The 13778-nt window shown below is 40.7% G+C and overlaps 1 protein-coding gene across 3 annotated transcripts in view; it reads left to right on the plus strand.

Moving 5' to 3' along the window:
* CSMD3 (CUB and Sushi multiple domains 3) overlaps positions 1-13778 on the plus strand; it is a 601007-nt gene that overhangs the window by 321001 nt on the left and 266228 nt on the right. For all 3 annotated transcript variants that reach the window (XM_028736265.2, XM_028736266.2, XM_028736267.2), the window contains one exon: positions 9014-9135. In XM_028736265.2, the coding sequence (XP_028592098.2) occupies positions 9014-9135 (122 nt within the window). The remainder of the gene's footprint in view (positions 1-9013; positions 9136-13778) is intronic.

Here is a 13778-nt window from a genome sequence, read left to right on the forward strand (position 1 = left end):
AGATAAATAGGTACCACTCCAGCTGGAAGGTAAATGGTGTTTCCGTGCGCTGCTCTGGTTCGCCAGAAGCAGCTTAGTCATGCTGGCCACATAACCCGGAAGCTGTACGCCGGCTCCCTTGGCCAATAAAGCAAGATGAGTGCTGCAACCCCAGAGTCAGTCACAATGGACCTCATGATCAGGGGTCCCTTTACCTTTACTGGAGAGGGCCCTAGTTATATTTGAAGCAGTTATGTGATGCAGCATGACAGCTGTAAGTTCAGGATCTGGAAGGCAATGAATTTGCCCGTACAACACAGTAATGCAGCACCCTGTGTCGTGGAATAAGTTCTTATTTCCTTTCTCAAGGAGCAGGAGAGAAGAGAACAAAGACTGTGAGCACAGCGACAGCAATGTGCAAAAGGGTAGATGGTACAGGTTTCTTATGAAAGTCTTACAGGGCTGAAATAGCAAGCAAGCACTAATTTAAAACATACTGGAACAAAAAGGTGTGGGGTGCCATTCCTCTGGGACAAGGAGGCTGCTGGTAGCAGCAGCAGGAAAGGAACTGAACTCTGATTTTGGGTCTGGATACAGTCTCAGCCATTATAACCAATGTGTGCTTTTCCATTGACTGAAATAGGTTGTGGGTTAGAGCTTGCACTCTCTTGAATATAGTAATTCTCATTAGCACTTCAGATAATCAAAGGGCTAATAAGCAAAGTTGTTTAATAACTCATTTGATATTGCTGGTGGCTGGATTTTGAAAAGAGACTGCACTAGAGGGCAATCAGAGGGTCAAAGAGAACTAGGTCATTTGTGCAGTTTTCTTTATCAGTTCAAAAATATTGATTCTTCAGAGAACTGCACTGAGCATAAAGGACACATTTAAGGTCTTCTTGGCTTCTGTTCCTTCCAGTTCTTCAGTAATTTCATACAATGCAGTAAAACAGTTCGATCTCTGAATTTTTTTAAAAAATGAAATTTAACTTAACACTGCTTTTCAGATATACAAACCACTTGCGCAGTCCTATGGATGTCTGCTCAGAAATAATCCCCAGCAGCTAATCAGAAGCCGCAGTTTGGTTTTCGAACATTTTGGAAGTCGAACGGACTTCCAGAATGGATTCCGTTTGACTTCCAAGGTATGACTGTATAAGCAAAACTTTCACCTATAATAGTTATGTCTAGGCTGAATTTCTGTGTAAACTTCCTCAAGAACACATCCTCTTTAAAAAAAACATACTTACAAGTAAACATGCATGAGAACAGCCTGTTAGCATAGCACAATATTATGTATGAGCACTTTAAACTGATGTTTATAGTGGTGTACAGTAACATCAAGACTTAAATAATAAAATACAAAGTAGATTTAATCATAAATCATGAATTCCAGCTACAGCAACGTATATGGCTCTATAACATCAGACAGAGGGGAATGTTTCGGGAGAAACTCAGCCAACACAAAAGGATGAGACTCCCTTTGAACCCGAATTGGAATACAGAACTAGATATTAAAATAGCAAGGGCACAGAATAGCTTTTCAAAGAGGCCAAAGCATTATAGGGTAAAACACACGTTTGAAAGTCATTTACAAACAGATACCATGTACAGGTGTTTTTGTACCAATGATAGAAGTGTCTGAGCCAGGAGTAGTTGAAAGATTCAGGAGAAGCAAAAGTAAGTACAGACGAATCTCAACTTACACTGGGATTACATTTTGGGGATAGCACCTAAAGCCGAAAATGTGGATAATCAAAACACATTGGGCTCAATGGTGGGTTGGATTGCCCAAGTCTTTTTTTCCCTGGACACCTGCCCCCTTTCTGCGTCCTTTTTAATTTTTAAAAAATCTTTTGCCAAGCGCATGAAGCCGAATGTGCACAAGTTAAATGTGCACAAATTGTGAGTTACCTTTACACAGGGCATAGTAAAACAATGGCCCTCAACTTGGATAGGTTTAAAAGGGCATTGGACGAATTCAAGGTAGATAAGGCTATTCATTGTTAGTAGCTACAATTGCTATGTTTTCTCTCCACTGCCAGAGGCAGCATGCCTTTAAATAATAGGTGCTGGAAATTGTAAGTGGCAAGATTACTGCTGAGTTCATGCCCTACTTGTGGGTTTGCCTTGAGCATGTGGTTGGCAGTTGAGTGAACAGGATACTGGATGCAGAGCTCTTAGTTCTTATGGTTAATTACTTACTGGTAGATGCAAAAATTATATCCTTTCTAGGATCTCTAGAAAGATCCTAAGGTGCCAGATGTCTATAACTGGCTGTTAAAATTTTGGGATAATTTGGTTATGGGGAAGAGAGTTAGATTAAACATAGATTCTAAAATGCACAGAATTATCTTTCTGAAAGAACATTATTTTGCTTCTGGGAGCAAATAAAAAAACCCCATAGTTTTCAGAATTACGTTACAGATGTTGGGAAATATTATTGTAACAAACCTTTGATTTTTAAATAGCTGTATTCTGTTGAATCTAATGAATGAGAAAATATTATGAGAGTAGGTGGTATAATCAATTGTAATCAACCATGGAAACGAAACAGTGAATAAGGATTTGGTATGCAGGCTTAAAAATGCAAAAGAACATTTGCCCCAACACTTTTGGAGGAAAGGAGCTCTATGTAAAATGCATCTTAAAATAAATAATATAGGGTAAAGTAGTGTTAATGTTTCCCAAGCATAAAGTGGAAGGATAGAATGCTCAAAGTTTTTGCAACAAAGAGCCAGAGTTTGCCCATTATTTATCATTAGAGTTCATTTCAGTCCAGAGCAATGATGAAAAAAGAATATTGAAAGCACAGAGCCTGTGATGTACTTGGGGGAAAAAATATTAATGCAAAACCAACAAAACTGCAGTGCCATTAGCAAGCTAAACATAATGATGCTACTGGCAGTGAAATTGAACTCTTCAAGCATAGGAAGAGAATTTTATTTAAACTCATCCAACAAAAATGACTGTCCTCAAGAATTAAAACATGGATGAGGCTGGTGCCCTTGAAGCTTTCCAATTGTTACACTCTGAAAGTTCTAAGTCAGGGAGCCACGTTAGACTGCAGTCAAAAGAACTTTGGAAAGTGGTCGACATTGTAATAGTTTAAATAACATGCAATGTTGCAGGCTAATGGGGTAAAACCTGAGAAAACGTATTCCTCTTTGTAATGATACTGCTAAATGGATAATTGATGAAACTGCAGAGAGCTGGGAGGACAATGGGATATTGCTTTTTCACACCTCAAATCCTCCATGCTTTACATTTGCTTTGAAGCAACTGTTGCTAAAGAATGGTTACTGCTGATACGCATTTGATTGAGATTAGCACAGAAAAACAAAAAACAGTTGTGAGATGTCTGCGTACATTAATTTGGTAATGATTCCAGATTTGTTGCTTATCATTGACCTCCACAGAGTTTCATCTCTATAGTCCTGAATGGATCAGGAACGGATCCATATGTCCCATCACGTTCTCCAGTGGTCCCTTCTCTTGTTACTGTTGTGAAAAAGGAGCCATTTTAGGTAGCTCTTTAGCAACAGGCCACGCAGGGGAAGAACCCAAACTGCAGTCCCTCTCCACCCCTGTGTCTTCCTTAGTTCCCTGGGTCAATGCTGGTTTGGGAAGAAGCTACAACATGACCTTGTCCTATATGGTTTGGGGCTTTTTGTATTCCCATTACAGCTTATGTGATTCTGTGCCCAATTGCTTTGGTGTAAATCCCATCAAATTCGGTGGGACTTGTTTATTTATTTTTCCAGACACTTCTATATGGTCACATGCAATAAAACAAACCGATACATATTTCTAAAACCAATAAAAAATAACACAAAATAAACTCAGCATAATTTAAAAGAACAAAGAACCACAAAAGATAAGGGGAACCATACACTTAATAGACTTAATGGTCTGTACTTCTTAATCAGCAAATTACCGGTATACGTCTTCACTTCCCAAAGTCTTGTGGAAGCGGTACGTCTTTTTCTGCCTCCTAAAACAGTACAATGCTGAGGGGAGCGATGCCTCAGTGAGATGTCTTGGTGCTGCCTCTGAAAAGGCCTGCTTCTGAGAATACGATCACAACTTACACAGATTTTACTTACATAATTATAGTTTTATGTGCTTCTCCAAAAAATATTGTGAAAGGTGGGCATAGAGTGTGGGGAAAACTGTCCAGGGGCAGGAAAGCGGAAAAGTCAATAATCACATGCACCATTTCCTTCACCTTACGAGAGTGATCAGAGGCACCAGCATAGTTTGCAGGTGCCCTCGCAAGAGCAGATGAAGGAGCACAGAGATTATGTGAGTGGTCTAAAAAAGTTATCAAAGGAGCAGCCTAGAAGTATGCATGGACATTGCAAAGCATGGCCCTAAAATGCAAGGCCGCTTGTTCAACTGGTGGACAACCTAAGAAGCAAAGATGGCTTCCAACACTGGAAGAAAAAGTGGCTGTGCTGGACTGCTTGAGAGGTGGCAGGTCTTGTTTGCAGTGTGACACACAAAGATGACCACAAGAAGTGCAGCAGTTGTCATGAAGTTTCAAGAGAAAGAAATTTATGTGGCTGAGGCAGCAAGTGCTCCAGAAACTGTGAATGTGATGAACCAGGTGTGTAGCCAGGCTTTGGTCAAGACTGAGAAGGCATTAAACTTATGGCTGGAAGATGTGAACTGCAAACATGTGTCTATTGAGGGTGTCACGTTGTGACAAAAGGCTCTCACACTCTATGCACAATCTAAACCTTCCATCAAGGGTGGGCAGTCTGTGAAGCAATTCAAAGCCAGTCCTGGTTGGTTTAACAATTCTAGGAACTGCTACATCCTCAAAAATGTGCACATACTGTAACTGGGCAATCTAAGCTGCAGACTAAGAGGCGTCAAAAGCCTATGTGGAGCAGTTAAAGAAGTTGTTAGATGACAAGGGATATCTTCCATGGCAAGTTTTTAATGCTGACAATATGGGGCTCTTCTGGAAGAAAATGCCTGACCTTTTTACAGCTCCAAAACTGAAAAACAAGCCTCTGGCTTCAAAGCAGCTAAACACTATGTGACTATGTTGTTCTGTGGCCAGGCTTGCTGTATAGGTTTGAAAACGCCCACACCTTAAAAGGCAAGAACAAGAATCTCATTCCTGTTTTCAGGCAGTCCAATGAAAAGGCTTCGGTGACATTTCTGGATTAGTTCCACAAGTGCTTTGTTCCAGAGGTGAAGTGCTACATTGAAGAGAAACATGAGGACTTCAACATGAGGACTGTCAGGCTTCAGGGAAGTGGCTTCCTTCCGTTTGGCCCATGGATAAAGGGAGGGAGCAAAAATAGTCTCTTACCATTTAAAGAGATTTTAATGACCACAGTGAAAGAACAAAGAGTCCAATCTCAGAGTAAAGGTGCTCCCAATTAAGGTTTTACACCCAATTCCCCCTAAGTCACCCGAGTCACTTCCTCGTCTTGCAACCTGATCTCGCAACCACTGTGCCTTCTGTGCAGCTACCTTATCTAATCTCATTGACCTTCGACTGATCGGCTGGATACTTTCCAGCAAACTGGAGTCTGTTAACTCTCTCTCCTGGTTCTTCTCCTCCTATCTGTTCACCACCCAGTTCTTCCCAACTTTTGTCTTCTGAACTATGTCCCTCTGCAAACCACTGCTCCAAATCTATACTGTGTCACTGCTCCTGGGAAGATTAAGGATCCTGATCAGGAGCAGGGGGAAGGGGAAGGCTCCCACCATTCCTCATCTGTGCAGCCCTCCTCAGCACGGTCCCTGACAAGGACTGCTTCTCGTTGTGGACAATGCTCCTGGCCACTTTGAGGCTCTCCTCTTTGCACATAACAATGTTGAAGTTGAAGTCTTCTCCCCACCATATGACCTCCCTCAGCCAGCCTCTGGACCACGGTGTGATTCACTGCTGCAAGGTGATTTACAGGAAGCTCACTTTCTCATGGATACTGAATGCTGTGGATGCTGATTCCAATCTTAATCTCATGGAATGCTGGAAGTCCTTCAACATTGCCAGTTGCATCACTTACCTCAAGCAGGCAATGGAGGTAATTGAGCCTGAAACAGTGATGCATGCTGGCAAAACCTTTGGAAGGAATGCGTGAGAGATTTTAAGGGTTTTCCAAGCACTGAAAACAAAGTGAACAATATAGACCAAAGCTGGAAAAACTAGTATGATTTTGTACGGAAGCAGAGGTGGATTTAGGGGGCGTTTCTGCACTGGGCTATGAGCCAAGAGGGTGATACAGGGAGTGCTGGAGCAGTGCCAAACAACAGAAAGTGAGAGGTGGGGGGACACCAAATTTAGGCATTGTACATACAAGGTGCTGCTGAAATTTTAAAGCCCAAAGTCTGCCACTAGCAGAAGATAAAACTGACAAAGAGGTGATGGAGACAGCAAGTTGGAACTTGCATAAATTTGCTCAACTCTTCCAAGCGATAAAGCATGTCGGTGATTTGATTGCTGAGTTTGATCCCTCCATGGAATGAAGCCTCAAAATCGCACAAAGGATTACAGACACTGTGAGACTGTACCAAGAAATGTTTGATTAGCCCAAGAGACAACAGCAGCAGTTACCGTGCTTCTCACAAAAAAATATCACCAGCCAACACAATCAACCTCTGAAGCTGGACCACAGCCAAGCACTTCATTTGAAGCAGGCTGTCAGTCACCCACACTTGTCCTTCTGGAACAAAATCCATCTCAGAAGAGGAAGACTAAGCAACGCAGTTGCCATTCACTGGTAAGTGTTGTGCTAAGGTTTTTATGGTTTTTAAAGGGTTGTTCTGACTATACACAATTTTGCCTTCATGTGCTATTACCCCGGGATGTAACCTCCACGTAAAATGTGATCCTACTGTAGACATGGTATTATTGGGCAGCAAGACACAATGAGTACTTCTTAAATGTTACTTTCCAGCCCAAAGTGCTGGCAACATTGTTTTTCCTTTCACTTTCTCCATCCTCCTACTAACCGCCAATCAACTGAGCTTCCCTGCTTTGAGTAGCATTATTGTATTATCTCCATTGATGTTGAGCTTTTTAACCGTTAGCTTGATCTCCAGCTCAGCTTGTTTGACTATCTGCTTAAACTCTTGACACAGCTATCCTGATCAGCTTACCCAAAAGCCTTTTGCCTGAGTTCTCAAAGGCCCTTTTTATGTTGACAAATAATTTTTGTGCAGCAGAAAAGGGTCCATACATTGATTATACATTAATATATAATCTGTCAAGTTTAAATCTCACCAAAGACCTGGATCTGAATATGAGAAGTGTGTTTCCTCACTGAGATAATACTATTCATTTTTTAAGTGGGGTGGGGGGGAGTGTAAGATAAAAGGACATATTGGGTGCATCACAGTAAATTATTGACCCTGCAGAAAGGAGATTGTTAAAAAGAAGGTAATCATATGGTGCAAAATAGATCAGAAGGACTTCAAAAGTTAGCTAGACATTTATGCATATATTGCTGACTGTAGCTTGTGGTTAGGGAGAAGAGAGCTTAACTAAGAGTCTGGGGTTGGATGTTATGCTGCCAGAGCCAAAGCTTGGCTTAGCTCAGCATGGTGCAGGATCAAAAAGGTCTGGGGAGTAGCAAAGCGACTGCAAGCTCCACTCTGGAAGTTGCACATTTGTGTGGTCCTGATAAGCTATAGTTTGACTTGCTGTGCTGTGCAAAGCAGGCAAATGAGTCTTTGACAACAATTCCACTCTTCTCTGTTTGTTTCTCGAATTAATGCAATAAAAACAATGGACTTCTTTCATGAAATTACACAGTTTGGGTATGCAGTCACTGATGTTCATTGCACAGGATAAGCTTATTGTAGAATGGTTCTTTGCTTCCCTAAAAGCAATCACTGTTAATCAGTCATTATTCTCATGTTTGTCTGAATCTCATTTCACCTCAGTAGCTAAGCAGAGAAGCAAGGGTAGGGACTTGCTACACACTTTGCTATCTTGAGTTCCCTGCTCTCACCTCACATTTTTTTAAACAGAACCACACATTTAATAATGCAGCAGCATTAGAATAATTTATGCAAAGGCTTATACGTAAATCTTGAGCTGTTTACCCTAACACAAATTTCATTATTATATTTTTGGAATCTAATCTCCGGATTTATAAGATGTATTTTTTTCTTTATCAGAAAACTGCAGTTTTTACATAGTTTAACAGATGGCAATGGCAAAAGTGACTGTGGGACATGCCTTCTGAATATATTAGTTTAAGTCATATAATATCTTAAAATCCTTTATAAATAGCAGCAGCTGTCAGACATAAATATGGGGGAAAGGCAGATCTTTAAAAAGAAACATTTGCTCTTTCATTTGTATATGAAGAAATGGAAATGTGGTTCATAATCTGTTCAGAAGTATTTTTTATCTAAATCACAACAATATTACTGTTCAAACAAACTGATTAGGCCAAAGGTGTTTATTGCATGCATCATAGAAGCAGAGAAGTAAAGAACATGCAAGATCTATTGTTCCCATTAGACTTCCTTCTCCTCTGGTAGATGACTTCCTACCTTTTACTAGCTATAAGAAAGGGGGAGGAGCAGGAAAAGGCTGCACAGCTGTTAATTTGTGAAGTATTCATTCTTTCCTTCATTTTCCATTCCATTTTTGTATTAGTCCAGAACAGAGGTTGGCAACATGGTGGCCTTCAGATGTTAGACTCCAGTTCCCATCTGAACAAGCTGATGATAGGGATGATGGGATTTGTAGTTCAACAGCATCTGGGAGGGCAGTATGCTGGCTAACCTGGTCTAGCAGCAACTTTAAAAATATAAAGAGTTCCATCCTTGGCATGTATTGGGACTTGGGGACTTCTAAAGGGGTACCTGGGATCAGTCCATCACCTAAATGAAGCCAAGGGATGCATTTTCAAATCTAGTATCTGAATCTCTTCTTCCTTCATTTTGGAATTCATCATATGGCGGACTTCCTTGGAGACACTGGGAGTGACTATTAGCTGCAATTAGAATATAATGTGATGTAATTTTGGAGCTGTAATGTTCATTTCTTCTTTTACAGTCAAGACTTGTGGATCTAATCTTCAGGGTCCTGGTGGCACCTTCACGTCCCCCAACTTTCCATTTCAGTATGACAGTAACGCTCAGTGTGTTTGGGTTATCACAGCAATCAATCCGAATAAGGTAAGTTCAAATTTGATAATAATGTAAAGACCTAAAAGTTGTGATCAGAAGGATTAGCCAACTTTATATTATTTATATATTACGTACATGCATAGTATACACATGTATGTTAAACGAATCTCTGTGGAGTTAGAGTTATTGTGATGGGTGAAAGGATGGAGTTTGTTGCTGTTGGAGATGGGGAATGGAGCAAGAAATCATGTCTCTTAGCACTCCTCATGGTCTCAAAGTAGCAAACAATGTTGTTGATCACTAGGATATTAGGAGTTTATGGGGGCGAGGCACCTTAAATTCCTGGGTCCAATAAAAGTTAGACTTCATGAAGGTTTGGGGAGTTAACTGGTGCAAAACACTGAACCCCTGGGTTAAGCTTATGTTAACAAGCCAAGCCTGGTGATAACTAGTCTGAGTATTGTTGTTGTTGTTTAGTCGTTTAGTCGTGTCCGACTCTTCCTGACCCCATGGACCAGAGCACACCAGGCCCTCCTGTCTTCCACTGCCTCCCGCAGTTTGGTCAAAAGTCTGAGTATTAGGGGGACAAAAATGAGTGATAACCTAACAAAAGAGGAGCCATCAGGACATTCAGTGCCAGACAGCAAGTGGAGGGGAGGGCCCTCCCTCCAATTGTGTTTCCCCTCCAGCTGTGTGTTAGCGAGCAGAGACAAAAGCTTGTAGGATTTCCGTTTTGGATGAAGTAAGCCCAGGAAATCATTTGCATCAGCAGCGACAAGTGAATCTGATACTGTAGCAATGGAAGGAGCAGGACCCCCTTAGGATGTGAATGCTCTGAACTCCCTCCATCTAAGCTCAAGGTGTAAATAAGCCATATATCATAAAGTCACCACAATCTCCACTGTGCCTCATTGTTCAAAGGGAAACACAGACCTTGGGTAAAGTGTGCCTGCACTCCTGGAATCTCGCACTGCTCATAGAGATCAGGGTGGCGTATAACGATATTTAAATTAAGGTCGGTCTTAAATATGTGCCTCTGTTCCATTCAGAGATCACCATGATAGTAAATATCCAAGGACAAAGGGAGATATCATGGATTTTGCTTCAGGGGTAGTCTTCCATCACTCACTAACTAGTTCTGCTTGGCATGTTCCAGAGGTGACATATTTGGCCTTGGGGATAGAAATAGATTTGAATGTACAAATAAGGTTGATACAAAGGCATTTTAAAATTCAACTTCATTCATCCTTCTTCTTTCCAAATAGTCTGCCTCTCATGTTTAAATAATAGTTTATTTATGGCACAAGTGGATCATAAGAGGATACCCTGGTTTGGCTGTCTGAAATTATTATTATTTTAATTGTCTTGTAATTTTATGGAAGCACAATTTCACTTTTCTCCCTTTTGCATAGAATATGCCATAAAAGGTAAAGGTAAATGTACCCCTGACTGTTAAGTCCAGTCCCGAATGACTCTGGGGTTGCGCACTCATCTCACTTTCAGGCCAAGGGAGCCAGTGTTTGTCCACAGACAGCTTCCAGGTCATGTGTCCAGCATGACTAAGCCACTTCTGGCGAACCAGAGCAGCACACAGAAACACTGTTTACCTTTCTGCCAGAGTGATACCTATTTATCTACTTGCACTTTGACGTGTTTTTGAACTGCTAGGTGGGCAGGAGCAGGGACCGAACAACGGGAGCTCACCCCATCATGGGGATTCAAACCGACAAAAAGAGCATTTACAATAGAGGGAAGGTGGGGTGGAGATACTGTACAACACAGGAGAGAGAGAGAGAGAGAGGCAGATATCATATTGAAATGTGCTACTGCAAAAAATCACAAGCAAAATACATTTACAGTGGAAACATGAATCTGTTTGCTTCTGTGTGTGGTTCTTACATAATAATTACTTTTACCATTTTAGTGACAGTCTCAGATCGTAATGAACAATTCTGCAATCAAACATACATCTGTGGGTTTTTCACCGTTTGCTCAAAATATGGTAGTCAATAAACATTGTTTGTTCTAAATCTGTTTTCATAAATGATATTTTAAACATGATTATATAACAGCTTCTGTTATTTCATCATGCTGAGCTTTAGGCATATCAAGTAATGGTGGGGCCAGTTTTCTAACTGAAAACACTTGCATTCCTACACCCCATTACACCTGGCTTGGGATCCCAGTTCACCCCAATCCTTTCTTACCATGCATGAACTCAGCGGCTTATGCATTGCCAGAAGGTTTACTTGATTAGTCACCTGATTTGTTTCCCGGCTGTAGAGATGCTGGGGTCCCCTGCATACTGGTGGGCAAATCTTTGTCAATTTATCAGCACCTATTAGGTGCTGGCTTCCTATTCTAAGTGGGAAAAGTGTATTCACCAATTCAGGCTGCCTGGGAAACAGGCCTCCAATATAGCGTTAAAGATACAATAAAGTTATCAGAAGCATTGGCTTGATTTTCCTCAAGGTGAAGCATTTTACTGTTCCCAGTTCCATGCTTGTTCTTTTCCTTAGTAAGTGTGTATAGGATTTCTGCCTTGAGCAGGTTAATTCTTCCGTCATGGGATGAAGAAAATTCAATATCCGGTCAACCAGCCCACACCTTATTGTCTTGCAAAAGTTCATTAAAATATATTATAGGCTTTTCATGAGTGACCAAATAAAATGGGGACAGGTAGTATACGCCAAATAAATAAATCTATAAGCCAAATATGCCTAATTCTGATGAAAGTTACAGTGCCATTCTGTAATGTCTACTCAGAAGTAGGCTCCTTTGTATAGGATAGCAGCTCAAAATGATCAGTATTGTGTTGCTCAGTTTTCTGTATTCTATATCTCCTGTTTCTCTGAAGTTAATAACAAGTTAATATTTTGCCTCTCTGGTTTCAAACGAAAGAAGGGAGAACTTCTGGATTAGAGCCTGTGGCTCCAATCTAAGGATGCATTTAACAAAACCAGAATCTGGAATCAACTTTAATAATAATAATAATAATAATAATAATAATAATAATAATAATAATAGCAACCACAATAACAACAGTAACAACAACAACAACAATAATAATAATAATAATAGTGTTTAGATCAATTTGTAAAATAATACTGTTTGCTAATATCCTTAAAAATTTAACACAGCTGTGCTTCAATTAATTTTGTTGTTTACACGGGAGATGATCTCCAGTATATCCTGGCATTGGAATCCTTTTTAGGGCACTCAGTTATTTGGCATAATTGCCAATCTGTATAGACTTTTATTTTAATATATTTATGATAGCCTTTAGCTAAAGAGTAGTGCTTCAATCATTCAACTATGGCAAGCATTGCTTACAGCAATAGTCAGCTTGCCTGAAGAGCTTTGATTATTATTTTTCAAATAAAATAAATCGGGATTATTTACAGGAGTGAGATGGACTAGTTTTTAAAGAAACTACTAGGAAAACAAACACATCTGATTATTTTAGTTTCTGCTGTATAACTAACTATTCTATTGACTGTAGTGTTCTTTCCATAAATACTGTTGGAATTGCTTCTGCAGACATCCGTATCTGTTTCATTGATTGTTCTGGTAACTGTGTGCTATGACCCCCAGAGCACAGTTGTATTAAATAAAAAAAAAAAATAGTTCACCCATTTCCTTTTCAGCCTCTTCACACTTAAGGTTAAATAAGGTTTGACATATCTTCTTACTGTCTTCATATTTTGAAACAAGTCATCTGAAATGATCCCAAGAACACAACAATTTTTACTTTCGACATTCTTGTGTCACAAAAGGACTTCTGGCTAAATTTGGGGTCTGTTGTAGCCTCAGGGATCTTAGAAGGTGGGAGTCAAGAAAGACACTGATCATTTCAGGTAGGAAAACTGTTTTTGTCCCCATAATAGCACTCTATGGTAAAGCATCCTAATGAAAACTCATGCTTTCACAGACACACACACACACACACACACACACACGATCCAGTTAGCCAGACTAGACATGGCGAGGGTAGAAGCCAGAGGCCTGGTAAGAGAACTTCGCTGCTTCAGTGGGGTCTGCTGTATCCTCCGACTCTCAAGTTTCTTCCGGGTTGGTTTTATAGGTTATTGTGAGTCTGAAAACATATGGAAAATGTGTCTGGCAGTATCTCACCAGAATCTGTAAACATGACTGACAGTGCGTCAGCAGATTTTGGGCTAACCAGTTGCCCTTATTTGCTAGCTCAGTCTGTTTTCCTAGCTTGTTGGGTGGCCTTGGGCCACATCCTGATAAGTGTGGTTCATACTGCCTTGTTTTCATAATGGCTTCTGGTATTCTTCCACTCTGCTGAAGACTTCAAGCACTCAGTCATCTTTTATTTCCCACGGCTTCAGGCCTAATAACTAACATGGAAGCCACTCGTGCAAAAATCCACACGCTTATCTCTCTACGTCTATCAAGTGTCAGACTAGGACTAGGAAGACTCAGGTTCAAAATCCTACACTCCCACCATGCTTCTTCTTGTTGTTGTTTAGTCGTTTAGTTGTGTCCGACTCTTCATGACCCCATGGACCAGAGCACGCCAGGCACTCCTGTTTTCCACTGCCTCCCACAGTTTGATCAAACTCATGCTGGCAGCTTTGAGAACACTGTGCAACCATCTTGTCCTCTGTCGTCCCCTTCTCCTTGTGCCCTCCATCTTTCCCAACAGCAGGGTCTTTTCCAGGGAG

Source organism: Podarcis muralis, chromosome 8 (genome assembly GCF_964188315.1).
Source record: "Podarcis muralis chromosome 8, rPodMur119.hap1.1, whole genome shotgun sequence".
Lineage (NCBI taxonomy): Eukaryota > Metazoa > Chordata > Lepidosauria > Squamata > Lacertidae > Podarcis > Podarcis muralis.